At 45.7% G+C, this 27,780-nt stretch overlaps 1 protein-coding gene across 4 annotated transcripts in view; it reads left to right on the forward strand.

The window, feature by feature from the left end:
* Positions 1 to 27,780, forward strand: part of PCNX1 (pecanex 1) — a 486,917-nt gene that overhangs the window by 42,872 nt on the left and 416,265 nt on the right. For all 4 annotated transcript variants that reach the window (XM_078659468.1, XM_078659469.1, XM_078659470.1 and 1 more), the window contains exon 2: positions 23,584 to 23,792. In XM_078659468.1, coding sequence (XP_078515594.1) covers positions 23,584 to 23,792 — 209 coding nt within the window. The remainder of the gene's footprint in view (positions 1 to 23,583; positions 23,793 to 27,780) is intronic.

The following is a 27,780-nucleotide window of genomic DNA, read 5'->3' on the forward strand; positions in this document are numbered from 1 at the left end:
ACTATCACTGCTGGCCCATTTCTGCAGTTCCAATTTCCACCGCCCACTGCTAGGGCCCTCTCTCGCCTTCCATTGTTTCGTTATCTCCCTCTTGGCCAGTAGCAACCCTAAGTCCACAAACTTACTGGTCAACTTTGTCTTGGGCGTGTGGGGAAACCAATGTAAAATGCAAACCGCCATGTCATAAGTTAATGCCCGTTCAGTGACCTCGTTCAGTATATTGCCCACTTCCCACTCCCATAACATATTCTCTATTTCCACTCCTTCTCTCCCACATCTGGGACACAGAGCCTCGTCCACCCGAAAATATTTCTTAATCTTCCCAGGGGTCAGGTACGCCCTATGTAGTATAAAGAAGTGAACCAACTGGAATTGCGCGTGTTTCGTGCCCTTCCATGCTCTACGCACTATGCTGTCACACGTCGTTTCCGGTATTGGCTTTCCAATCCCCTCCTCCCATCTCTTTCAAACCTTCCAGGGGCGCTACCCCTCTCTGCAACAGCCTTGTATACAAGCACGTGACCGCCTTAAAATTCCCCGCCGCCATTACCACATATTGACACGCCTTCATCAACGGGGGCTCTGCCGTTCCCTCTCGCCAGTGCTGTCTGAGGGCATGCGTTACCGCTGCATGTAACAAAAAGCCTCCCCTGGGGAGATCATACCTCTCCTGCAAAGCCCCATACGGCATCAGCACTCCTTCCTCATACAAGTCCCCTACCATCTGTATCCCAGCATCCTCTCATTCCATCAATGGCGTCCAGTCACTCCCGTGTGGCAACGCTGTGAGCATCCCCAGCAGAATCTCTGGCGCATAAGGGTGTAGTACTCCCGCCCTGCGCTGGGTGCAGTTCCAGCACAATCGTAAAGTTTTCTCTTCCTGCGTCAATTCAGCAATTCCAACTTTTGTTGTACTATTATGTAAGATAGTACATGGTGCGGTATCCCCTTCCCTCTCTGCGCTTCTGGGCCCCGAATGTCCCTCGCGACCTCCTGCGTTATTACCTGCAATTGCGCCGCCAAGTAGTACAGCTCAAAATCTGGGACCGCTAGTCCCCCTTCTGCTTTTGAGAGCATTAAGGTGTTCAAAGCCACCCTCTATAATGGAACGCAGGGAACAAAAAACCGAGGTCGGTATCCAGATCGGCAGCGTCTTAAAATAATACAGCAGTCGCGGCAGCGCCACCATTTTCAACAAAGCTATTCGGCCTATCACTGAGAGCGGCAGCGCCGACCAGAAGGCCACATTACCCTTCAGAGCCCTCACACATCGACCAATATTGCCCTCTAGTAAGTCCGTTGCCCCATGGTATACATGCACTCCTAAATATTCCAGACAGGCCGGTTCCCATTGTACCATTCCTCCCTGCCTCGGTGGGCGCCCTCCGGGCCTCACCGGAAACAAACAAGTCTTGGCCCAATTCACTTTCAATCCAGACACTCCTCCAAACTGTGACAACAGAGACGCTGCTCTGTCCAGTGCCGCTTCAGCGTCTCCCAGAAACAGCAGCAAGTCGTCCGCATACAATGATATGTACTGCTGGTCGCCTCTAAAAACTAAACAGTCATAATACGTTCCTAATCTCACACTCGCAGCCATAGGTTCCATCGCCAAGGCGAACAACAACGGGGATATAGAGCAGCCCTGCTTCGTCCCTCGCGCCACACCATATTGACGCGATACCAATCCTCCAACCTTCACTTTGGCTACTGCATCCGTATAGAACACCTTCGTCCACGTCACAAAATCACCACCTAACCCAAAACGTTCCAGAGTCGCATTCAGGTATCGCCATTTTAAGCTATCAAAGCTTTTTCTATATCCACCGAGAGCACTACCGGGTTCGCAACCTCCTGATCCATTTCCCCCATAATCCTAATTAACTTCCGTATATTGTTGGCGGTATTCCTGGTCGCAATAAAACCAGCTTGGTCCTCCCTCACCAGTTCCGTCATATGCTGCATCAAATGGGTCGCCAGTATCCTACTCAGGATCTTATAATCCGTGGTCAGCATTGACAACGGTCAATAAGCCGTGACATCCGTACTGTCCTTCCCTGGTTTCAACAGCGGAATAATCAGCGCCTCTCTCATAGTGTTAGGGAGGTAACCCAGTCCTCTCGCCTCATTGTAAACCGCCAGTAATCGAGGAGCCAGAAGATCAATAAAATAGAGATAAAATTCTATGGGCAAACCATCTACTCCAGGCGTCTTATTACGTGCCATTTGTTTGATAGCGCACCTTACCTCGTCTATTGTGATTTCCATGCCCAAACATTTTGCCTGCTCTTCCTCCAACTGTGGCAAGGGGGTGGCCTCCAAAAAGGCCTCTATATCCAATTCCGTTGCCTGCAGAGTGCCTTCATACAATTTTCCATAGTAGGTCAAGAACCCGTGCAGAATCTCCCGTTGCGTAAACACCATGGCCCCTTCTGGATCCTTCAAAGCCAAAATCGGAGAGCCCCGCACTACCGAGTTAGCCAGCCATGCCAATAATTTTCCAGCCTTATCGCCCTCAACATACATTCTCGCAGTATACTCCTAACTCCTCAATCGTTCCACCTCCACCGCTACTCCCTCCCTGGCCGCCAGCAAGTCCTCCTGCCTATCTGGGTGGCCCAGGCGAGCCCGCTCAGCCTTCTTCAACTTATCCTCAGCCTTTTCCACGTCTTGCAACAAAACCTTCCTGACCCCGCCATGTTTACTAATACAAATCCCTCGTAACACTACCTTGAATGTGTCCCATTCTACCGCCCTCGTAGAGGCTGTATTCTCATTTTCTATGAAGTAATGTGTGATTCCTTCCTCTACAGCACCACGAAAGGCCATATCCTCCAAAATGTCAGGTCTCAACCTCCACGTTGGGATAGCCCACCGCGTCGTCATCCAACACAAGTCAAACATCAGTGGGTTATGATCTGACCACGTTCGTGTGAGGTATTCCGTGTAGGCTACAGACGTGGCCATCTGCGGTGAGCACAATACTGCATCCAAACGAAAATGCAGCTCGTGTACTGCCGAGAAGTACGAATAGTCCTTCTCTTGAGGGAGGTGTGTACGCCATATATCTATCAGCCCCCATTTGGTCTGCCAGTTCGCCCGGCTCCTAGCTGTCCTGCGCACCGGGGAGTCCAGCAAAGGTGGATGCGATCTATCCAAGGCCACATCCACAATGGAATTAAAGTCTCCCCCCGCTATCACCGGGCCGGCTAGATAATGCGCCAGCGCGCTGGACAATTTCTCAAAGAAGGACCCTTGGTCTGTGTTTGGGGCATAAACACTGCACAACACAATCTCCTGCCCTCGCAGCCTCCCTTCCACCGCCACAAATCTGCCTTCAGGGTCTATAGTGTGCTTTGTGACCTGAAAGGGCACCCCTGCTCTTACCCATATCAATACCCCGCTTGCAAATGCTGAGTATGCTGTACTGTATACCTGCCCCCTCCATCTGTGTTGCAAAGCCAATCCCTTTGCCTTCGTGAGGTGTTTCCTGAAGCACCCCATTTCCCCGTACATCCCCAACATCCCTCAACCCCCCCCCCCCCAAGAACAGGACCTAGAACAACATCGCTAGCCCCCATCCAAACCGTGCAACAACTCAAACGTCACGTAATCCACCAGTCGTCACTGATGGCGTACCATAAGGGTAACGGAGGGTGCCTGGTGCCAAACAGTGGTAATATGCAGCTCCCAATTCCAATCTCGCCTCAACCCCTCTCCAGAAATATTCTGCATCCTAATCCCCCCCCTACCCCCTCCATAATCAAAGCAGCCTATAAGGTGATACGGCAGCCTGATCCTGGGATCTCTACATTGTCACTAGTCCCTGGATCCACAGTTAGAGCCAGACAATCAGCAAAGTCCCCTTTCAGGCGGCAAATCCAACCGACCGCCTCCCAGATCCCCAAGTCGCTCCGACTATATCCAGTCCTACTCATCCAGCAGTTCGTCCGCCGTGCCAGGAGTGAACGTCGGCGCCTGTACACTATCCGCTCCAGATGAGTTAGTGTCCGAATGGTCGGCTTCTTTCTCGACATTCGTGTCCTTCTGCAAGTTCTCAGATAGTTCGTTGGAGATTTTCGTCACCTCCTTCAGAATCACCTGCCTTTCCACCTCCGTTTGTGACAATGTCGGTTTCTGTGGCCCGCGGTGTCGGCGTCGTATCCTCTGCGACTTGCGGAGTTGTAGGCAACCCTCCCCAGGAGCAGCCATCTGGCGTCCAAGGCTGTTTTTACCCGCCCTGTAAGACTCCAGCCAGTCCCATGCTTCCTCGGGGGTTTCAAAGAAGTGAGTTCTGCTTTCCAACGCCACCCGCAGTTTAGCCGGGAACATCAGTGAATACTGCAGGCCTTCCGTCCTCAGTTCTTTCTTGACCGATTGGAAGGACGCTCTCCGGCGTGGAATCTCATAGGTATACTCAGGGAACGGGGTCACTTTGATGTTGCCAACATAAAAAGGGCCATCTGTCCGGGCTTTCTGGAGCAACAAGTCCCGATCTTTGAAGTGCAGCAGTCGTGCTATCACCGGTCGTGGCGGTCGACCCTGTTGTGGCGGTTTCGCTGGGACTCTATGTGCTCTCTCCAACATATAGTAGTTCGACAGACCCTCCGGCGCCACCACCGTGCTCTGCCAGTTCTCCAAATATCCCCCCATATCGGTCGCCTCTGCTTTTTCCGGCAGTCCCACCACTCGTACGTTGTTCTGTCTGTTCCTACTTTCTGCGTCCTCCGCTCGCTTTTCCAACACTCCAATGCGCTCCAACACATTGTCCACAGTTGCCTTAAGCGCTTTTTGTGCTGGCGCCACCTCCTGAATCACCTTTTCCATGGATTCCACCCTGTCTCTCAGTTTAGAATGGTCCGCCTTCAAAAGCCCTAGGCCCGTCGCCACTTGAGCTATATCCTGTTGCAAGGCCATGCGGGTGTTTCTGATGGCTGCGAATATTTTATCCAACTGTGATTGAATCCCGGAATCCCGATTCACTTCTGGCGATTCCTGTTCAGTTTGTGAATGGTGCTCTGTGTCTGATTGCTGTTGCGAGTCCTCTTTCCTCGCCCTCGGCTTGCCCATGGTCCCGGGACGCAGTGTCTGATACCAAGATCACCTTCTCGTTCTGCGTCACACCGCAATCCTCCCAGGCCCAGGGCTCGAGTCGGGGTATCACCACTTATTTTACCAGAAGCTCGATTACTGGCGCAAATGGAGCCACACATTCACTCTTTGGCCTCTCTTGGGTGAGATAGGAGCTCATTCAGAACGCTGCTCTCGCGCTGGCTTCTCTGATGCAATCGCATCTTAAGGGGTGAGCGAGTGGAGGCAATGAGCCTGATGGTGCAACCACCTTCCGTGAGTCACTTCCTGTTGTGACATCAGCGTCGCCCCCACTTCTTTTTTTAGGACTTGTGCCCTGCCCAGGCCTGTTCCTATATGGTGTCCGCTTTAAGGCAGTTGACGCTCCCAGGTCGCCGAGCACCTCAGCTGCCGCCGTCCCTCTTTAGATCTCCCATCTTGCAGGCCTGCCTAGCATATGTAAGCCCAATCACCACGCTTGTTGTCAGTGGACTGGTTAGCCCCGAGCTCTCGCCGCCGATTCCCTCCGGCCTCCACCACCGCTTCTAGGACGTATCGCTCCGGAGCCCCTCCTACTCAATGACCCGGACAGGACCGCCGGGCGACACCGCGGTCCGTCCCTCACCTCCAGGACCTTTGTAATGCGTAGAGTCGTCACAGCACCCGTGTCCCTGTGCTTCGTCACAGCCGATCCCTCGAGCCGGCGACGTCATTTTCTTTTCCCCTCCGGTCTCCGATCGTCTCCCCGGGTTCCTTCGGCTAGCTCCGAAATAGCCCTTATCCGGGTGCAGATCAGTGACCCAGCGCGGTCCCCAGGTTCACTCGCAGCATCTGGAGGGGTTCGGGAACGGTCTCGGTGTTTTTTTCAGGATTTATGCGGGGTTTTCAGCGGAGCTCAACGCTCACACTGCCATCCGTATCGGCTTCCAAGCCACGCCCCCCATTGCCTTTTTATCTCTTGACCATGTTTTATACCGTAAACCTTTACTTGCGGCATTCCACCTTTTATCAGGGATTACATGGGCCCCTACTTCTAGTATAGGAAGGTAGAGCAGAATACTTTGTGGCCATGAGATTGTGTAAACCAGGGGTCTCCAACCTTTTCTGTAGTATGAGCTACTTATGTTCAATGAAAGCCATCCTGAGCTACTGCTATTATTATTAGAATTTTAATACTGACCACATCAGATAAGTTTACGTTTTTGTCTCAAATATACACATTTACATTTTCAAATATATATTTATTTAACCAAGCAAAAGCTTCTGATTTAGTAGGCCGGGCTGCACACAGGAATGAATGAAAATGAATGAATGAAAAAGACATTTGTACAGCGCACGTACACCAGCGGTTTCTTGGCGCTTTGGGACTAATTGAGACTAACAGCAGAGCATGAGGATTTTAATCGAAGGCCTGTGCAAACAGCCACGTCTTCAGGGCTCTCCTGAACACCGGATAGGAGGTAATGTGACGTAAGTCGGGCGGAAGGGAGTTCCACAGGCGAGGGGCTTGTGATGCAAATCTTTTGCGCTTGAATGTACAGGTGGTGAGAAGATTCAGTCCAGCCGACCGAAGCGTTCGAGAGGGGGCATATCGATGGAGCGGAGCACCTATAAAGGAGGGACCTTGATTAGCGAGGGCTAGGTACGTGGTGCAGCCAACTTTAAAGAGACTGCGCTGGATTATTGAGGGCCAATGCAGGCTTTTCAGTAGCGGTTTCACAGAGCAGGACTTAGGTTGACGAAAGATCAGTCTGGCGGCCTGGTTTTGGGCGAGTTGGAGTTGGTGGGATTGGTAGAGGGGAATCCCGATGTAGAGGGAATTCGCATAATCAATGCGGGACACTACTAAGCCCAGTACGATGTGGACCAGGGCATCGTGGGTAAGAAATCTGCTGATCTTCCTGATGCGGCGCAGGTGGAAAAAGCAAGCCGCCATCACAGATTTAATTTGGTGTTTCATGGACAGATCGTTACTGATGGTTACTCCGACTCTTGACCGAGCTCGCCGGACAGGGGGCTCCACCCAGCGTGGGCGGCCAGAAGCTGGGATTCCATGGATTATTTGGGGGACCAGTGAGCACCAGCTCAGTTTTGTCTGGGTTGAGTTTCAACTGGTTAGCATTCATCCAGCTGCAGATGAATAACATTGTGCTACTTACGGGTAGCACACGAGCTACTCGTTAGAGAAATCTGGTATAGATAATTGGAATAAGTGGTGCAAAACATAATGTTAACTTGCAGTCAATTGCTAGCTCATGCCTAGCAGATACACAATGCAATCATAAATGCAAATATTCACTGCTTCGTTTCTCCAGAAATGTGCCATTTTAGGGCCTGCACTGCTATTCTTTGCACAAATATTGTCTCCAAAGTATTTCATACTGTGAGTTAACTGACGGAGCTGCCCTTCTGTCACCAACATCACTTACATCTTTTAACCCCACCCGAGTTGCAAACTCAGAGCTGTGGCTCATCATAGTAATGACTTCACACCTGATGAGCCGTGCCTTCGTCCTCCATCTCTGTGCCTGCACCACAGAATCACACTTTTCCAATTAGTGACATCATTGAGCAGTAAGAAGAGAATAGCCCTCAACAGCCTTGTGAATGTGCAAGGTGACAAGACTGTACTGAAACTCTTTACTCAGAAAAATCGTCTGTTGTAACTCAAACCTGGGCAATTAGTATTTTCTTCAGTAATGTAATTTAACATTATGCTACAAGCTCTTGGTTGGCACGCAGTACTGCATCCTTTCACTGCCAATTTGTTGGGTGCTTTCCATGCATGTAAATAAAGGTGCAGCGTAGACCTCATCTGCATGCATGCTCAAACATGTCCAGTACCATACTATTAATACGTTCAGCATGCTGTAGTCGTAACCTTTGTCTAAGAAACCAATGTCTGCAATCTTGGAACCACAAACACTTAGAAAAATGAGCGTAGATGGCAGTACCTCTTTCTTACCTCTTCAGCTACCAGGGATCTCCAGGCCGTCTTGGGTGGGGTATCCTAAGGGTCCTCACTATCTATGACCACCCATGGCCTCGTCTTTATCTACGACAATGATAATCCGATCATTATATTCCTTAATAGGCAGGATGAGCAAAGACTGTCCTTTCGACAGTGCATGGGACATTATGTAGTATATGGCAGACCATTGGCTGAGAATCAGAATGGCGAAGTTTAAGGTGATGATAGTGGGGACGACCTCTGAGAGTGAAATGCTGTCTAAGCGCCTACCCGTTGTAAAACATTGGTAAAAACTTCTATTACATTGTAATTGCATTTGTATAGTGTCTACTACCTTTGGAGAGGCATTGGACATATGACATCATATACTCTTATGAATAAAACCAATTCAGTTGAAATTCCTCATTCTTTACCAGTAGCCTCAAAAAAGCTACTGGAACCTTGCATCTAAATGGGAAATACCCTAGAAGTAGATATGTATTTATGAAACAGTTAGAAGTAGACACATCTGGCTTTGCAGCAATGTTCATGTCGGAAAAGGAGGTACATCATCAAAACAAAAGTATTGGCCCTTTCAGAGTAGTCCACAACATTCCCTCAATGTAAGTGCGTTAAATTAATCTTGTATCTTACGGAGGGCCGATTGTAAGCCAGCTGCCAATGTAGACCGGGATTGGTTGGAAATGGGAAAAGGTTTTATTTTCCAAAATGTTTTTATTTCACCGTATCAGCATGAGAAAACAACCACAGGTATCATTTTACATACAATAATACATTACAGACAGGTTTTTCATGACAACCTCGCAAACCGCATAGCACTTAACATGACATTGCGCATCAAGATAACAGTGATATGGCATGTTTGTTATTCGCCTCAAATAGCTAGGGCACCTATTTCCTCCCGTCGCTGGGGCATAGACAGACTTCCACTACTGTATAATCATGTTCCCCATTGCCTATACTGTTCATGAATTTCAGATCTCTGTTTTACTATAGTTCCCTCTCCTCTAGTCCTCCCCCTCACCGTCTCGCTGTATCATCAGATAATCCACCAGTGGTTGCCAGTAGTCTTTCGGTCTTGAGGCCTGGGGCAGCTGCCCCTCATACACCCCCATTGTTTCTTTGCAGCATACCATATCTGTGAGCCAGTCTTTGAATCTAGGCGGCCTTTTACTTCCCCATTTTATTGTAACACGTCTCTTTGCCAATAAGAGCGCTACGGTCAGCAGTTTCCGCCTTCTGATCTGTTTAATTCTGTAAGTGCCCAGCAGGCATAGTAGTGGAGTATTTGGGATGTGTTCTTTCAACATATGTGTCAATGCAGTCGTTACCTCTTGCCAGTACCCTGTTAGGACAGGACAGTTCCACGCTAGATGTAGGAAGTCGGCCCCTGGAGTCTGACACCTCTGGCATCTGTCGTCAGCTCTAAGGCCGTATTTATGCAGTTTGACCGGAGTGTAGTAAGCTGGGTGCATGAACTTGAAGTGGATAATGCGTAAATTACAATTGGATGTGAGTAGTGCAGTTTGTGCGCAGCTGTACTTCCACTCTTCTTCCGATATAGATGTGCCTGTTTGTTCTACCCACCGTTCTAGGGATCTGTTTGCTACCTCCCTTTGTTCGTGTTGAGATGCTGTGTATAACTTGGTGACCAGGCTGGCCCTCGATGTTGCTTTTAATAAAACTTGTAAAGCCTGTAACGTCGGTGGTTCCTCCGGAAACGTGTCATAAAGGTCTTTTATGGCAGCCCTAAGTCTATGATAAGCGAATATTTTTAATGGTGTTTGGTGGGTGCAGAGCTCCGGGCTATTCAGATTTATGTACTTGTTGTGGGGGAATATCGAGCCCATTGTCTTAAGGCCCATGGCCACAAGTTCCCCGTACATCCTCTGTTCCCAGGTGACCGATAGTTTGGGGTGGTTCGCCAGCGGGCCGGTGCGTACACTGGGAGTTTTTGTGCCCGAGTTGCTAAGGTATGCCACGCTTTAGACGTGCATTTGACTGGTTGTATTGTTTTGTTGGGGTAGTGGCTTACTGTCTCCACTTTGTATTGCGTCAGTTTGTGTGGGAGTACACTATCTGCCTCCACCACTATGTGAGGTCTATATGCATGCCGCTGCACCCATGAGTGTGCGTGTTGCGCCTGCGCGCAGTAATAATAGAGCTGGAAATCTGGTGCCCCAAAACCTCCCACATGGTACGGCTGTGTAAGTGTCTTCCACCCCGCCCGCAGGTGTTTTCCTGCCCACGTAAGTCGCTGTAGCGTCGAGCGCAGTTTATCAAAAAACGCATTTGTGAGCCACACAGAAATGTTCCAGAATAGGTACAAGAGCCTAGGCAGAACCACCATTTTCTGCAACGCAATCCTGTCAGCTAATGACAATGGGGAAAATGGGAAAAGTTGTCTGACTTGGCTTGTTTAGTGATGTACTATGCATGAATAAGTTTGTCATGTGGATTGAACATGGGGTCCTCGGAAATTAGTTTATACAGTGTGAGTGTTGATTGGCTGAAGGTATGCCTTCTTTGTGGGAAATCCAGTAGTAGGACAACTTTGTTGCATTTGTTCAGATTGTGGGAAGGAAGTGGACGATTTAAGCAAAGTGTGCTGAGGTGTGTATATTGAGCTTTCAGACTCATGTGTGGTGCCCACTGAACATCATTGATGGGGCCTCTAACCTAATCAACACGCTACTCACCCCCCCTCCTAAACACTACCATAAAGTTTGGAGTTTTCCCATGAACATGGAAGAAAGCGTGCGTTAGACCTATTCTAAAGAAGCCCTCCTTGGACCCAGGGGACATTACGAGCTTTCGACCTATCTCCTGCCTGCCTCTAGCGGCTAAGGTGCTGGAGAAAGCTATAAATTACTAATTGAATCTTTATCTAAACTCCAATAATGTGCTTGACAGCTCACAACACGGCTTCCGCTCTGACCATTCCACTGAATCTGCACTGGTCACAGCCACGGAGGAAGTCCGCTGGCAAATTGATAGAGGTGGAAAGGCTGTCCTGTTCCTACTTGACTTATCGGCCGCATTTGACATGGTTAATCACTCAGCTCTTACGCAATGGCTGAAGGCAAGCTGAATTCGAGACATCGCACTGGCCCACCTCACCTCTTTTTTTGACAGGCATAGAACACAAGATCTGCTGGGATAACCTTAAGTCGGACACATTCTACCTCCCTTGTGGAGTCCCACAGGGGTCGGTGCTTTCACCTACACTATTCAACGTTTACGTGAGTCCACTGGCCAAACTAGTCAAAGACCACGGCTTCTCGCTTGTGTCATACACCGAAGACACGCAAATCATAATTTCCATATCTTCCAGCGAGGTTGCACAGCTGCCTCAACCACATCATACAATGGATGCACCTTAACTACTTGAAACTAAATAGTCAGAAGACGAAGTCATGGAGTTCGGTAACGGCTCGCCCATTTGGAACTCTGCTTGGTGGCCGGCAGTGGTAGGAGTCTGCCCAACACCAGTGGTCAAAATGAGAAACCTGGGCTTGTCGGTGACACAAATCGTAGCTTCTCAGGACAAATTAACCAGGTCACCTCGGCCTGCTGCTTCACGCTAAAGATTCTGCTGAAGATTCTAATGTTTCTACCAATGGAACTGGGGAAAACTGTTATGGTAGCACTTTTGTTATCCCGGATTGACTATTGCAACACCCTTTACCTAGGGGTCGACAAACGGCAGTTAACCAAACTACAATTCCTGCAGAACACTGCAGCTCAAATCCTACTGAACATCCCTAAATTCAATCACATATCGGGGGCATCAGGAACTTCCACTAGCTCCCCGTCAAGTAGCAGATAGAATTCAAGGCACTGTGTTTGGTTCACAAAACCTTGTATACAGGTGGTCCAATGGAATACCGCAAACTATTCCAATGGTACCCCCCGGGACGCTCACTAAGATCAGCTAATCAGGCACTGGTAAACGTCTCGAAAATCAAGAAGGCTAAATGGGGAGGTAGATCTCTCTTATTTAGCTCCTAAACTCTGGAACAAGCTGCCTTTGTACATCAGATCCATACCAGTTCGGTCGAAATTCCAAGGCCTATTGAAAACCTGGCTCTTTCCCACTTAGCAACGATATGACTTTTCTGGGTTCCACTTTATTGTTATGTTCTCTCCAGCGCCAAGACGCCTCAGCATTTGAGCGCTTTCCAAAACCTTTACTTACTTGGAGATTAGTGTGGTAAGTGCTAATGTTTGATATCACTTTGCAGATCTGTTGAGAGGAGTACCTGATTAACTCTTCTTGATAAAATGTTGGAGAGTGGGTTTTTCAGGGCCCTCTGAGTATAAGCATTGATTATGCATAGTGCCTTGTTGTTTTAATGTGAGGGATTTATTTACCACGGCATCAGGATTGCATTGGGGGTGCTTCAGGGATAGTTTTATGACAATTGGTGTACTGTGTGTGTATGGCAGTTATGTGGGTTGTTGTGAGGGTATGCCAATACATGGGCCCCGTGCTCAGTGTGCCACTAGAACTAAGCCACTCCTGAATAAATAGGCCCAAATAGGTTAAACCCTGTCATTGGCTGCTTGGTTTCTGGTTCAGAAAGGAACTTACTTGGTGTGGCCGTTTGGATTTGGATATGGCTGGTGGCTTGGTCAAATCTGAGGTGGCACAGTAAGCAAAGAAATGATGGCCTGGGGTGTGACCCGAGTAATTACCAGTGACTTAGTTTAAGTCGGACGTTACTTCCTTCACTTTTTGTATTCTTCAGTTTTTGTGGCTTGTTTGCAGATTGTAATGGGGTCTCATAAATGCTGTGTCACCGAGTCTGAGTTTGTTCTGCGATGTTTAGTAGCGTTTCAAAGTGTGCATTTTGTGTGGCGAGTTTGGAACATGGTAGGCATGCTGTGAAGTATTGATGCGTGGTGAGTTTTGGTATATGTCCACTGAGCACTGGCGGGGCTGTGTGTTAGGATTTGCTGTCTTTAGTGTATTGCAAGATCAGTCTGATGAATTTCTGTGTTTGGGGACAGTTGAGGTTGTGTATGTGGGCTGCTATGCTGGGTAAGGTTTGAAGTATTTTGCTATGTCGGTTTGTCCTAAGTAAGTTGCAGTGTAGATGGATTGGTACGTGTAGTGTGGTTGTCAATGAAATGTGGGGACGTCTGAGTTTGTTGTATATGTTGGTGTGTGTAATGTGTTATGGCTGCAACTGTGGTGTGAGAGTAAGGTGATGTGTTGGTTGGACAATATGGGTGTTTTGGCTAAAGGGTTAAGTGGCATGGTGAAGTGTGGAAGGGACTGCTTGGGGCAAGTGTGGATGGTGTGTGGAGGCGTAATGTGTGGGTAAATGGTGAGTCGGTGCAGATAAAGTGTGTCTGTGGTAGTATGGGGTGTTTTGCGAAATTGGAGTGCTCTTTAACGGCTCTTACAATTTAATCCCCGTTTCTGACCTCTGATACAGCCTTTGGATAAGAAGCTACTTTTCCTGACTCTGCAAATAAACTTGATGATCATCAGGAAACTTCTTGTTCAGTGACATCCAATCAGTGCGGTTTATTTCGTTAGTCTGTGTGCTAGCTCTGTCGATTCAAGGAAGGGGGTTGGTTCAAGGCTTCAATTCTGCCCTATCTCAAGCTATTTTCTTCGGTGTGCTGATGTAAGCTACCCGTTTCAGTAAGCTGTTCTATAGTACCCCTAAACGCCTGCTTCTAGGTGTCTAGTACTAGCCATCCTAGCCCAAGTTCTGGGCTCGGCACATGTGGCAGTTGGTATCATCCGCTCATGTGGCAGTTGGTATCATCCGCTCATGTGGCAGTTGGTATCATCAGCTCATGTGGCAGTTGGTATCATCAGCTCATGTGGCAGTTGGTATCATCAGCTCATGTGGCAGTTGGTATCATCAGCTCATGTGGCAGTAGGTATCATCAGCTCATGTGGCAGTAGGTATCATCAGCTCATTTGGCAGTAGGTATCATCAGCTCATGTGGCAGTAGGTATCATCAGCACATGTGGCAGTAGGTATCATCAGCACATGTGGCAGTAGGTATCAGCACATGTGGCAGTAGGTATCATCAGCACATGTGGCAGTAGGTATCATGAGCACATGTGGCAGTAGGTATCCTCCGCACATGTGGCAGTAGGTATCCTCCGCACATGTGGCAGTAGGTATCCTCCGCACATGTGGCAGTAGGTATCCTCCGCACATGTGGCAGTAGGTATCCTCCGCACATGTGGCAGTAGGTATCCTCCGCACATGTGGCAGTAGGTATCCTCCGCACATGTGGCAGTAGGTATCCTCCGCACATGTGGCAGTAGGTATCATCCGCACATGTGGCAGTAGGTATCATCCGCACATGTGGCAGTAGGTATCATCCGCACATGTGGCAGTAGGTATCCTCCGCACATGTGGCAGTAGGTATCCTCCGCACATGTGGCAGTAGGTATCCTCCGCACATGTGGCAGTAGGTATCCTCCGCACATGTGGCAGTAGGTATCATCCGCACATGTGGCAGTAGGTATCATCCGCACATGTGGCAGTAGGTATCCTCAGCACATGTGGCAGTAGGTATCCTCAGCACATGTGGCAGTAGGTATCCTCAGCACATGTGGCAGTAGGTATCCTCAGCACATGTGGCAGTAGGTATCCTCCGCACATGTGGCAGTAGGTATCCTCCGCACATGTGGCAGTAGGTATCCTCCGCACATGTGGCAGTAGGTATCATCCGCACATGTGGCAGTAGGTATCATCAGAAGAAAAAACTGTGTGAAGGTGCACTCGCTTATATGTACATGTATGTGTGGTGTTCCTAAATTGTGTTTAATTATAAGGGTGCTACAATACAGTATCCGCTGTCAGTTCGGATAACGAAAACAAGAAGAGAATATAAGCAGGAAAACCTAGTAAGTACTGTGCAGTGTTCACAGGTTGCGTATCTAGCAAACCAAAGTAAAATTGCGGTAAACTTCAAGAAAAAAGGAAATTGAACATATGAACTTCTTTTGTTTTAACAATATATCATATATAAATCATGTACACTTGATAAACAAAATGTAAGCACATCAGTTTCAAATCATTATCTGTCAATTGCGTGTGGCCCGATGCATTTCGGGACTAAAGAGTCCCTTCGTCAGGGGCAGCCTAAGAAATGAAATTAAATACATTACTCGGAATTAGCGTAACATTAAAAATGAAGCACACAGTGGATCATTTATTACGTAATTTTTGGTTATTGATAACATATGAGTAACAAGAAAAATTTGAATGATACATGCTGAATTCGAGATGGAAAAATATCAAGATGTGATTACCCCAGTGCAATGTGAGAAAATATTGATGCCAAACACCCTAGTGCGTGTTCACCTAAACATCGTGTGCGTGTGACAACTGTCACCCGCTTACTAGATACTATGAGAATGTGTTACAAAAACTCACCATGACACAAAAGAACTCGGTCAGGTCAGTTGACTTGTTAGCAGGACTCACTGTGGAAATATACACTAGCGTGACTACATGATGACAACATATAATCCTCTATTAGGTATCATCAGCACATGTGGCAGTAGGTGTCATCTGCACATGTGGCAGTAGGTATCATCTGCACATGTGGCAGTAGGTATCATCTGCACATGTGGCAGTTGGTATCATCCGCACATGTGGCAGTTGGTATCATCCGCACATGTGGCAGTTGGTATCATCCGCACATGTGGCAGTAGGTATCATCCGCACATGTGGCAGTAGGTATCATCCGCACATGTGGCAGTAGGTATCATCCGCACATGTGGCAGTAGGTATCATCCGCACATGTGGCAGTAGGTATCATCCGCACATGTGGCAGTAGGTATCATCCACACATGTGGCAGTAGGTATCCTCAGCACATGTGGCAGTAGGTATCCTCAGCACATGTGGCAGTAGGTTTCATCTGCACATGTGGCAGTAGGTTTCATCTGCACATGTGGCAGTAGGTATCAGCACATGTGCCAGTAGGTATCATCCGCACATGTGGCAGTAGGTATCCTCAGCACATCTGGCAGCAGGTATCCTCAGCACGTGTGCTAAGGATACCTACTGCCACATGTTCTGGGGATACCAACTGCCTCATGTGGCAGTAGGTATCCTCAGTACATGTGGCAGTAAGTATCAGCACATGTGTTGGTAGGTATCATCCGCACATGTGGCGGTAGGTATCATCCACACATGTGGCGGTAGGTATCATCCACACATGTGGCGGTGGGTATCATCCGCACATGTGGCAGTGGGTATCATCCGCACATGTGGCAGTAGGTATCATCCGCACATGTGGCAGTAGGTATCATCAGCACATGTGGCAGTAGGTATCATCCACACATGTGGCAGTAGGTATACTCAGCACATGTGGCAGTAGGTATCCTCAGCACATGTGGCAGTAGGTATCCTCAGCACATGTGGCAGTAGGTATCCTCCGCACATGTGGCAGTAGGTATCCTCCGCACATGTGGCAGTAGGTATCATCCGCACATGTGGCAGTAGGTATCATCAGCACATGTGGCGGTAGGTATCATCCGCACATGTGGCGGTAGGTATCATCCGCACATGTGGCGGTAGGTATCATCCACACATGTGGCAGTAGGTATCACTTCCCAGCCTGGCACAGTCAGCCCTCCCGCTGTTAAGCAGGATAACCCCTTTGGGAAAGACGAGCTCGCCCCTCCTCACCCACCCGTTCCTTGTATAAGAAGCATCTCCTTGTCACTGCATCTCACAATCCTCCTGAGTGATTTATCTGGCCTCACATCCCACTCAGTTAATGAAACTGAAATGTGACGCGGTCGAGTGCTATTGTGGTCGCTGCCCGAGGGCGAGAATGCTTTTAATATCCCTTACAGCTTGACAGCATTGTGTGAGATCTCGCAGCAGCTTTGAAAGTGCACAATGGCTGCTGAAGAAATGGAGTGAAGCAAGGATGCAGCTTCTGTGAAGGGCTCGGGATGAAAGCCCGTCTTTAGCTCGGGGATTCTTGAACTGGTAAAAGGATGTTCTTTTAAAGCACCATGCCGCGCTCGTTCGGGATTCACCAAGAAGACATTGTCATTGTTGACTGGTTGCTCACGTTTTTAAAAGACACAGATGCAACTGCTGGTCACATCACAAAAATCACAAAAAAAGAAATGCTGTGAGCACAGGAGCTCCGGGAATGCTCGAGCTCACGTCTTTGAAAGATAAAGAACATGAATTTGTAATTTTCTGAGAAGAAATCAATAGCATCGATCAGCGCCGACCACACTGTTCTCCAAGATGGCTTACAGAGAGCTAGATTAGTGGTTTTGTGCTAAGCTGGTTTATTTATTTTAATTCTCGCCAAACTCCTAATGCTTCTTGTGCACCATTTACCCTGGCTTCTCAAGCGGACTACCCAAAGCTCCTCATCGGCTCCCTCCCTCTTTAATCTGTATGTGGTCTTTTTTATGTGCATGGAAAGTCTGGTAGTATTTAGGAGGCCTTTGGCAGAGGCTCAATTTGGACAAGACTGAGGGGACAATAGTTGACAGGTGGGGTCGGCCGAGGAGCTGCTGCAGATCACCACATTGACTATCCAGTATGGGCACCTCCCTTACCCAATTTCATCTTGTCAAGAATCTGGGTATCAAATTTGCCTTTGGCATCTTAAGCAGCATTATCAGATTCTTTATTCTTTTGAGCATGATTTACAAAAAGCAGCACAGTCATCCATAAGTCAATCGCACTTTGACCACTGGAATGCGGTTTACATAGGCTGCCTAAAATATTTGTATATGAAAGACAATCAGTCCAAAATGCATTGGCAAGTATCATGCTTGTTGCTTCAGTATTTTTCCAAGCGTCTCCATTCTGCGTAACCTGCACCTATAATCATCAAGGCCAGGTCTCTCCTTTCATTCCCTTTGTTTAGTAGACTTATGTGTTCACAGCAATTTTTTTAATGAGTGTTTTGACATGTAGATTCTCTCATTCATTACATTCCAGTGGCCAAGAGCTTCTCTCCAGTCCGTGATTTATTTGGCTTTGGCTGGGAGGCCACTCTCTGTCAGCCACATAAGTAGGATTCAAATTCTACTAAATTTGCAGAAAGCCATTAAAATTGGCTTTTCCTTAAATCTCTTCATGAATAATTCAATTGGTGTTGGACGGACATTTCTCATATTCTGTGCTATAAAAACCCATTTCGGTGACAGAAAGCTCTGTAAGTATTAATTAACATAAGAACACTGCCTGTTTGTGTCCGTCCCCATGGTCCTCAAACATGCTGTCCCTAAGATTTTGTTGTTCTGATTGCTTTTCATATATAATTTCAGTGGCTTCACATAAAACTCCAGATCAACCTCCAGTTAAATGCATCACCCACTTCTATATTTTCAGCTGTCTCTTGTGTCGATAGAAAGTACAAAAAAAGGTAATTGATTTTCAGTGGTAAGACTCTTTCCATGGGATTCCTTACACAGAGCCTTCAGATACCAGGCAAGCAGAAAATAACTGAAAACCTTATTTGTCTTCTCGCGTTCTCCTAGCCTTATGGCAGCCATCAATTCTCAAGGAAGGAGTGCAGGGTGTCTTTGGTTGAATGTACAGCACGAAGCAAAAACCACTCTGTACAGAAACCTACATTTTTACCTTTTATCTGTGCACCCTTACTCTCCTCAAACGGTGGCATGGTCTGTATTTAATCTTCCTCTGTATCTCCATCCCACAGGATTCTCCTTGTTTTGGATAAGAGTTGAAGCCATTAAACCTAAGAAGTACATTCGACCTGTAGCGTGGGCTCCACCATGTGAAAGCCATTGAAGCTCGATGACTATAATTAGCCTACGGGTCCTGCTTCAGAATTGCATCTTCACTAACTTTCACAAATGTTTGAATTGACCATTTAGAGCACTGAGCAGCTTCAATCAGTACTGTGCTTTGTGATGTCATCAACGGTGATGTCATCAGTTAAGCAATTTGAGATGTTATCAGTGATGTCATAAATGATGTTTGATAACATGTCATGAGTGAGGTAATATGTGAGGTGATAAGCAGTACATGGCGGGGTGCAAGTTATAGTTAGCTCTATTAACTATATAACTGGTAAATTTCTGTTTTTATTTTTTTTGTTCTACATTGGCGCTGAAGTGTTCACCCAACTATAACATTACTTTAATGTTTGAATTTTTTTACTGTGAGTTTCTTAGGTTTTTGTTTCATGTAAATTAAGATATCATTACAACTAACTGTAACAGCATTTTAACCTTTCTTTGTTTCAGTGAATTTGTAGTTTTTTCAACGCAATGTAATATGTTACTGTATGTAAAGTAAACTCCTGGCGTGCTGCCGGGCCTTGCAGCCAACTCCTTGCAGGCATCAAGCCCATGCCGTGGTCGTGCGCAACTTGAAGTTTGCCACAGGGCCTGGCCTGTGGTCCAGCCTTGCAAACGACTCCCACAGGCAGCCAACCCCAGCCACATATGGTCTTCGGCCATGCGGCATGGGGTTGGCCGCAGGACCAATCTTGCAAGCAGCCAGCTTCCTGCTGTGGAAGGGGGGGGGATCACGTGGTTCCCCTCGCCAAACCACTGCTGGCCCCAGGGCCCTCATTCCCCAGGGCCAAATAAATTTATATTAGGGGAGGGGTTTCACTGCCCCCCAACACCTAGCCCAAATGGGCCACGGGAACCCACCCCCAGGACCAAAAACATTTATATTAGGGGAGGGGGACGCAATGCCCCCTTCCCAAGCTGAAATTTGCCTCCGGGACCCATACCCGGGGCTAAAGTCTAATTATAGGGGTGGGGGACATGTGCCCCCCGCTTTTACGGGCCCAAAAAGGCCACAGCGACTACACCCTCCAAGGCCAACCACTAATAATAGGGGAGAGGGCGCTCCTACGAGCCTTCTCTGGCCCAGTGAACACCATCCTTCAGGGCCTTTGACATTCTAAGTTGGTGACCCACTGCCCACCCGTGGCACCCACAAAACATATTGTTGAGGACAGTGGGGGGCAGTCCCCGCAGCCAGCACCCTGTATGGTGCGGGAGCTGGCATTGCTCCTGCCCTGAGGGAACAGCTGTTTTGCATGCTCCCTCCAGGCCGTAGCATGTCTGTTCCCCCCCCCTCAAAACCACAAGGCCTAGTAGGGCAGGGTATCCCTACCCTCTTCCCATGCATGTTTTATTAATGATTTCCAGGACAAGGGACTGAGCCCTAAAATGTTGTCAACTTTGTGACAGTCAATCAGATCTTGTCTCAAGAACTGCCAGTTGATGAATCTTCAGCGGTGTGAAATATACACATTTTTTAGCCGTAATATCTCAAAAACTACTGAACGGAGCTACACCAAATCACAAAAGGCATGCTTTCTGGACCAAGATCTAGCTTTCTGCCAAATACAAATAACTATACAGTGTGATAAGTGCTTCCCCTATTGGATGTTCCAATTGCGCCATCTGTTCTTATTTAGTCTTCTGAGACTATGGATCACACTCTTGTGGAAGTTATTCCATATTTGAAATATATATGTGGATTAACATGGAGCTATTGCAATTGCAGCAAAATTGTTAGGATGTTTTCGAATGGGTTTTTCTAGCTTAGACTAAACTAGTACTCAGGCCACGACTCCTTCCTAAAAATATGGCTGCTGTTTCATAATGTTCATTGTGTGTTTATATTCCTTGCTTGACACCACTCCCAGAAAAACATTCACTGTTTTGTTTGATACTGATCTGCCATCCTCGAAGAAACCATGTAGGAAGACTATTTGTCACTTACAAGGCTCTTTTTGTTTGCTTGCTGAAAACTGTACAACTATGAGTCTTTTAATTGTTTGTTGTAACATCTTTGTTATGCGACCTTCAATTACATTAGGTTAGAAACAGTTTAATATATTCAAATTAGAGTATATTGCTAACATGGGAGGTTTATATGACGTTTTAAAATACCGAATTGTGATTTGCCAAAATAATGCTTTTGCTCGCAGCATGCTGACATTGCAGTTTCCTTAACTTTGGGGGCCAGAGACGTTTGGGTTTATACCCGGGATGCTCTCCGATTCTCTATTGATTTGCTGCACTTCTTGGACTTAGTCTGTTGTTCAGGTTTTCATAATGCTGTAATTTACTTGGACTCCCAAGATCCTTTATGGCAGTTTTTTTCTGCATTAACTGATTCAGTGACATTGCTGCTGCATTTGCATTTTTCATTTTTCAGTGCTACACTTAATGTAATAAACCTTCATTGTGTTTCTACATTTCTGATATCAAATTAACTTTTTGAGTCGGTTCCTTTCTTATTGACTGCATTTTAAACTGCTGTTTTGAATCATGTCTCTAGGGACATATTACCTAATAGTGCCTGAGGTCAACACTGACTCGAAATTCGGGTGACACAATCCTGCAGATTATTTAAGCTATTGTGCATCCACAATGTTCAATGTATAGTGACCTAATGCTTAAGATAGTCTTCTGCAATAGAAATCTGTTCATTAAGGCTGTCTTGTGCTCCTTGGAACTAGGCCCCGTGGTAAGAAAAAGACCAAAAATGTAGAAAAGTAACCACCTTTTCTCTTTTTGCTGCTTTTATTATCCGTTTCTAAATGTTCCGCTGCCATTGTAGCTGTTTTCAGCAAGTTTACCCGAATGCAGCAGTGGCTTCTGTTTGGGGTGCAAGTGGTAGGAATTCAAAAACACCATGTCCCAGCGTTGTTATTTTATTTTTCCCTCAAAGCCTCATATGGCCGAACTCTGACGTCAATGAATGTTTCTTTGTCTCGTACTCAGTGCAAACTTGCTAGAATGCTGGCAGCGAGTGTTTAGTTACTGTGGGTGGTTAGACTCTTGAGGGCGACTTTGGCCTTCAGAACATTTACGGTTCACTAAGTCTCAGTGCAGATTAGGTTCAAAGGAGGACAGAACACAAATGTTAATGTGTTTCTACAGTTTAAAATCGTTTCAGATACTTAAAATAAAACATGTTACATTTTTAAAGAATTTCTGGTATTTTGGAAAGTGTCTCTGAGCTTACCAGACCTTGCAATACTGTTTCACCTTGCGAGTGGGAGGAAAGATGCCATTCTTGTACGAAAAAGAAACCCTTTCCCCTCTAGTCCCACTCTGTTTAAAACCCAGAATAAAGGGACTAAAACCTACCAACCAGCCACTCCACCCCAATATAGGATGTCCCAATAAACCAGGTCGGTCCCAGCCTTTTCTGTGTAGCTCTAACTGACTGGGCTGCAGCTGGGATTCTTCAAACAGTTTGAAAAAAAGATTTTAAAAAAAACCCCAAAAAACCTGTCCATAAGGTTTTGAAATATATTTTTGTGGCCGTTCAGGCAGTACATGTCCCAATTGTGGATGCTACATGTATGTATACTCAAAAGGCTAGCAAGTGTCACTTTAATTGTAATATTGAGAGCGATTACGTAGGGGCGTGGCCAAGGGTGTGCCTTCAGCCCAGTGCATGTCTGTAAACCCCCCATCGACAACAAAATGCTTTTGAAAAAAATGAGTAGATTGCGTCAACTCCATCACGTCGTCTCACGAGTGGAGAAAGCCCTGTCATGGGAACATGTCCAGGAATCTTTTCTCCAGGGTGATGCATACTGGGTCAGCAACTCCTAATGGCAATCAAATATTTCAGTTATGAAGCTTTGAGTCGACATTGTTTAAAGAAGCCAGGAATGCCACACCTCGGTAACGCAAAGCAACTACTTGAAGTGCTTAGCACAAAGCACTCTAGATATTCAATTTCATCCATGAATACAGGAGGTTTGGTCATATAATCAAGTTTGAATGAAAGCGCACGCTCACACATGCACCAACCACAAACTGGGCTTCCACACTTCAGAAGCTCCCTCTTTCAGAGAAGGTCTTTGTGTTTAACACAATGAAGCCACTTGAGTAAATGTTCTCTATCACTGCATCACTATACGTCAGCCTATCTCCAGACATGCACAAAAATGTGACAGGATGTAGGCCCGCTCTTCCTCAAACCGAGTTTTTGAAGAGCGAGTGGAGTCTTACGATGAAGCATGCCACCTGGTGCTGTGTGAGGACATCCTGTCACGTGTTTGTGTATATCTGGAGATAGGCTGATGTATGGTGAATCATTGATAGAGGACATTTACTTGTGTGGCTTTATTGTGTTGAAGAGTTGTGACAGGAGGCCAGCTCACCCTTGAGGGCCAAAGCCTCTAGTTCCCTACAGTGGATAGTGTCCATGGTTCTTTGTGTTTTGATGAAGAACTTTGAGTGGCCTTTGATGCTGTGGTGACGTCACTATCCGGTGTGCTAGAAAACCTGATGTAAAAAGATGGCCTGTGAGTAAGAAATTCAACGAGTGTCTAACCCATTAGAAAAAGATATTGCTTACTAGCTTCTTTATCATGGGGTTGTTTTAAAAAGCACTTAGTTCAGTCATTTCTCAGTGTGCTTATAAGCATCCTTATGTACTGCTTCGTCATGCTATTTTTCCTTTGTGTATGTAAAGCGCTCTGATACCCACGGGTCTAGCCTGCGCTATATAATACTTCTAAATAATAAATAAATGTGTTACTGTTCTTCTTTTCTTCCAAGGCCCTTCCTTCGTCCATGGTGATAGTAGCCGTCTACTGCCCTGTAGTGGCGGCTGTCTTCATCGTCCTTAAGATGGTCAACTACCGCTTGCATGGGGCTCTGGATGAAGGGGAAATTGTAGAGCGGAGTAACAGCCAGCTGGGCGAGGGCGGATCCAAAACAGAGCGAAGGGACCGGTCGAGCAGGAGAGAGGACAGTAATGGGCCCAGGTAAGGCAACTGGATTATGCAGAGGATCTCTGTTCTAATGTGTTAGCCGATTGGGTTGCCATTATATAAAGTGAAGCGAGTGGAAATGAATGTTTTGGTGATGTTTTAATAGTATGCCAGGGTACCGAATTAATTACGGCAACATCAGAACTTCACTGGCTACTGATTACCTCATTTTGGAACCAAGGGCAAAGCTAGGGCACGTACACTTGCTGCACTATCTGTATCAAGATCTCTCAGTGAGACCAGCACATTAAACGTTTTTTTCCCCCCATGGCCTCTGTCACTATGTGTTTCGTTTTAAGTATGATGAATTTGTAGCACGCTATACGGACTTTAAGTTTTTACCCTTTTATTAGTTGTATTTCAGTGATTGTTACTAATGACTTTAATATTCCGAGGTGAGCAAATGAACTGCATACAAATGCTTGCTCAAATAATGTTAAAAATGAGTATAAATCGAAATGACCCAGTTCTCCTGAAAAATAAACTTGTGAGACTGAATAGTTTTCAGTTCATTAGCTGCTAATCATTCCCTTTGGTTTCTTTATTGGCATGCTCACTTTGGTTTGTTCATCTGACCTACTAAAGTGCAAGTCAAAATAGAAATACAGCTCTGCTTTTTCCTCTACTTTGGGACCGCCAAGAGCATGAAACCCAACTTTAAAATCGTGGCATGTGAGTTGTTTTTCAGGTATTTTCAGCTTTTTAGACAAGTTCGAAGGGGAGTCATTAAAGATGATTTATGATGTAATTGTGCGACAAGGCTAAGGTATAGTTCATGTAACTAGAATATCGTGTTAAATCTGTATGGTTTGTGTTAACATTAATCCATGCCTTCATCAGTGGCAAAAGGAGAAAACGCCAGCCGTTCTTTCCCTGAAAAAGTACCTTAAAGTTCGGTATGTGCGTGTTTGCAAGTCCTTGTAACAGAAATGCTGCACATAACAATGGCAAAGTGGGGGACAAGAACGCTGGCAGTGACGTGGCAAAATAAAGACGCTTTGAGGATATGACTGAAGGTGGTATGTGCTTAGACAAATAGTAGATAGTTTTGAACGTCTTTACATAGTATATGTACTTATGGGGCAGAGGAAATGTGTACATAAATGTCCAGTGTGATCTACTTTATCTCTTGGGGGAAATGATCGGACATGGGTATGTCAGATTTTTTTTTTTTTAAACTTCAGTGAGTAGATAGATGGCATTGGGTTGTATGCAGTGCATATGATGAATGTCATCCTATTTCCTGTCTGTGTTGGGAGGTTGGACATTGCTCTTTTAAAAAAATGTGTATATATATATATATATATATATATATATATATATATATATATATATTTTTTTTTAATTTTAATTTTTTTATTGCGCATTTTTTCATTACATTAGCAACAATACAAGCAGCAGTTAAAGCAGTATGCCATTCTGCTGGATAATTACCCTAGGATGAAATCTCGCGTTCTACCACTGTAAGTCCCGTTCAGGGATGATGCGCTGCTGTAAGGGATTGCCAGAACCAGTGGGGAAGGAAACATAAGAATAACAATCGTACGGGCTTGTAAGCGGCATAGTCAAGATGATTGACAGGTGTCATGTTGCGAAAACGGATTGTGGGGGCATTTGTGGTACCAAGGGACAGAATGGCAAGCCAGGGCACGAAGTGTCCGAGGAAGTTTGCATGTGTATGAGCACTAGGTGTCCCGGGGAGGGAGGTTGTTGGATGCTCCTGATCTAGGGTAGGAGTATGTTGTCCTTAATGACCTCCTGGAGCTGGAGGTTGAATATTGTTCTGGTGGTAACATCTATATTTTTTTAGAAGAAGGGTGCTGTGAGATAACATGCATAAGTAGACTTGGAGATTCCAACAAAAAGTATTCAACAAAAAAGATAATCCTGAGGCCGCCCATTGTGCGACAGTGTAGACCAGTGTTTCCTAAAATGGTTCGCTACCCACTTGTGGGTCACAAGCCGATTTTTAGTGGATTGTGAAAGTCCAAGCAATAAATAAAGATGTGTATAAATACTCTATTTTTCTTGTCATATTTGCTGTGCTTCATAGCCCGGTCAAATGTCAGGCTATCAGGGGTGTGGAATTTAATAAAAATGTCTACATGTCCATGGGACAGGTTGCTTCATAAGTCTACTTGTCCTGAAAAAAAAAAAACACTTGTCTCTTTGGTGCCATGCTATGCAGCGACAAATTATGACATACTTATTTACATTGGAGCTCTGATTACGAAAGGGCTCATACTATAGTGGGGTTTAAATACTAGCGGGGCCCTTATTTTACACCTTTCTTTATATCTACATCCTGGGTATGGAGGTAGCGTTACGCAATAGTTCCAGGGTTGAAATGCCTTTTTGAGTCTGTGCAAACCTACTGACTTGTCACCTACTCTGCTATAATCTTTTTCCATACTGAGAACGTTTGCAAATTTCCTCCTTACAAAGGCAGTAATAAAACTTTCTCCAGAGCTTTGGGAACAAAAGTGGCTCGAGGGAAGGTGAATGCAGTTCACAAATATTTTCTAGGAGTATATTTTCCTGGCCTACTTCTGTAAATTCTTGTTAATTCATGAAACCTGTTAATATGCATTCGTGCAAGGACATACACTACGGATACACTTTTGTGACTTTCTTTAAAAATTGGGCACCTAATTTGGTTGGCATTAACCAAGACCTTTTTTTTTTTCTTTTTCAATTAATATTCTCTCTCTCTCGGCTGGCTTCACTGTGAATGACATCCTTGTGCTCTTTCACAAGGAAAATATATCTGCACACAAAGTAGTTTTCTTCAGTGCTAGGGACTACTGTGGTAATATGTGCTTATCAAGACCAAAAGGTATTTTTGCCAGTGTTTGTTATAATGGTGTGGACCCGACAGATACCACAAAAATAATGTTTTATAAAAACTGTATCAAAACATGACACGCATTGACAAAACCAAAATGCTGAACACCGATGTCAGACCATTTGGCTTTGCCAATGCTTGTTTACTTTCATATTTCTCATAATCTTGTTGAAACTGGTTACATTGATTCAATTATGAATATTTTTGGAAATTCTAGCATGCATCAACATTTTCCGAAATGATGCTTCAAAGAAAATGTACCTAATACTTCTCAGTAGTTTAGCAAAAAAAAATTCCTAGCTGCATTTTTTGTGTACACTTTATTTTGAAAGCAGAGGAACATCAATCTTGCTTTCAGGCTTCTGCAGATATTTGCATCTAATCAGAGATCATTCTGTGTGCATTGTATGTAGCCTCAAATGGCTAAACTTTGCCAATGTGTGAATGTTACTGGATACTGTCAGTAGTGCAGTCTGAGCTTACAGTTCCTTATAGTGCTCACCCTAATAATACATGTTTTGCATTAATGACCCATACATATAGTTTGAACAGCATTAACATACAGATACAAATTCTACTGTAACTGCAGGCAATGCCCTTTCTTGATCCATAATGTGGTACTGTAAACTGGCAGCCAAAGGGTTTGTGTAGCAAGGGGTTGGGCCTACTTGTCCCAAGGACAAAATAACTATGAAAACTTGTTGCTCTTGACCCTAAACAATATGACCTGGGTGTCCCTGCGGCTATGTCTTCTGACAAATTGCTGCACATTTTTTTAACAGGGGTTTGTTTACAAACTCATCTCACTTTGCAATGAAGAAAAGTAAAGTGAATTATTTGACAATCTTTCTGGGGTACAGGGAGTGTGAAAGGAAAGACTGTAGGGTGTCCTTTCTTGTAACACACAACAAAATGTAAATACCTGTAAATGAGCTGCACACGTTCCGCTGTCAGGAAAGCAAAAAATAAAGCAATTTTTTTGTAATTCTGAGGTGTGATGGAAACAATGATTTTAATAGAATCAAAAACAAATCAAGACACTTCAGTGATGCACAAATTATACTTTTTCACTGAAACCCGATTTCCACACATTATCATTTGTGTGCAGTATAGTTTTATCCGTAAAACTGTATGTCT

The sequence above is a fragment of the Lissotriton helveticus genome, chromosome 9 (genome assembly GCF_964261635.1).
Source record: "Lissotriton helveticus chromosome 9, aLisHel1.1, whole genome shotgun sequence".
Taxonomy (NCBI): Eukaryota; Metazoa; Chordata; class Amphibia; order Caudata; family Salamandridae; genus Lissotriton; species Lissotriton helveticus.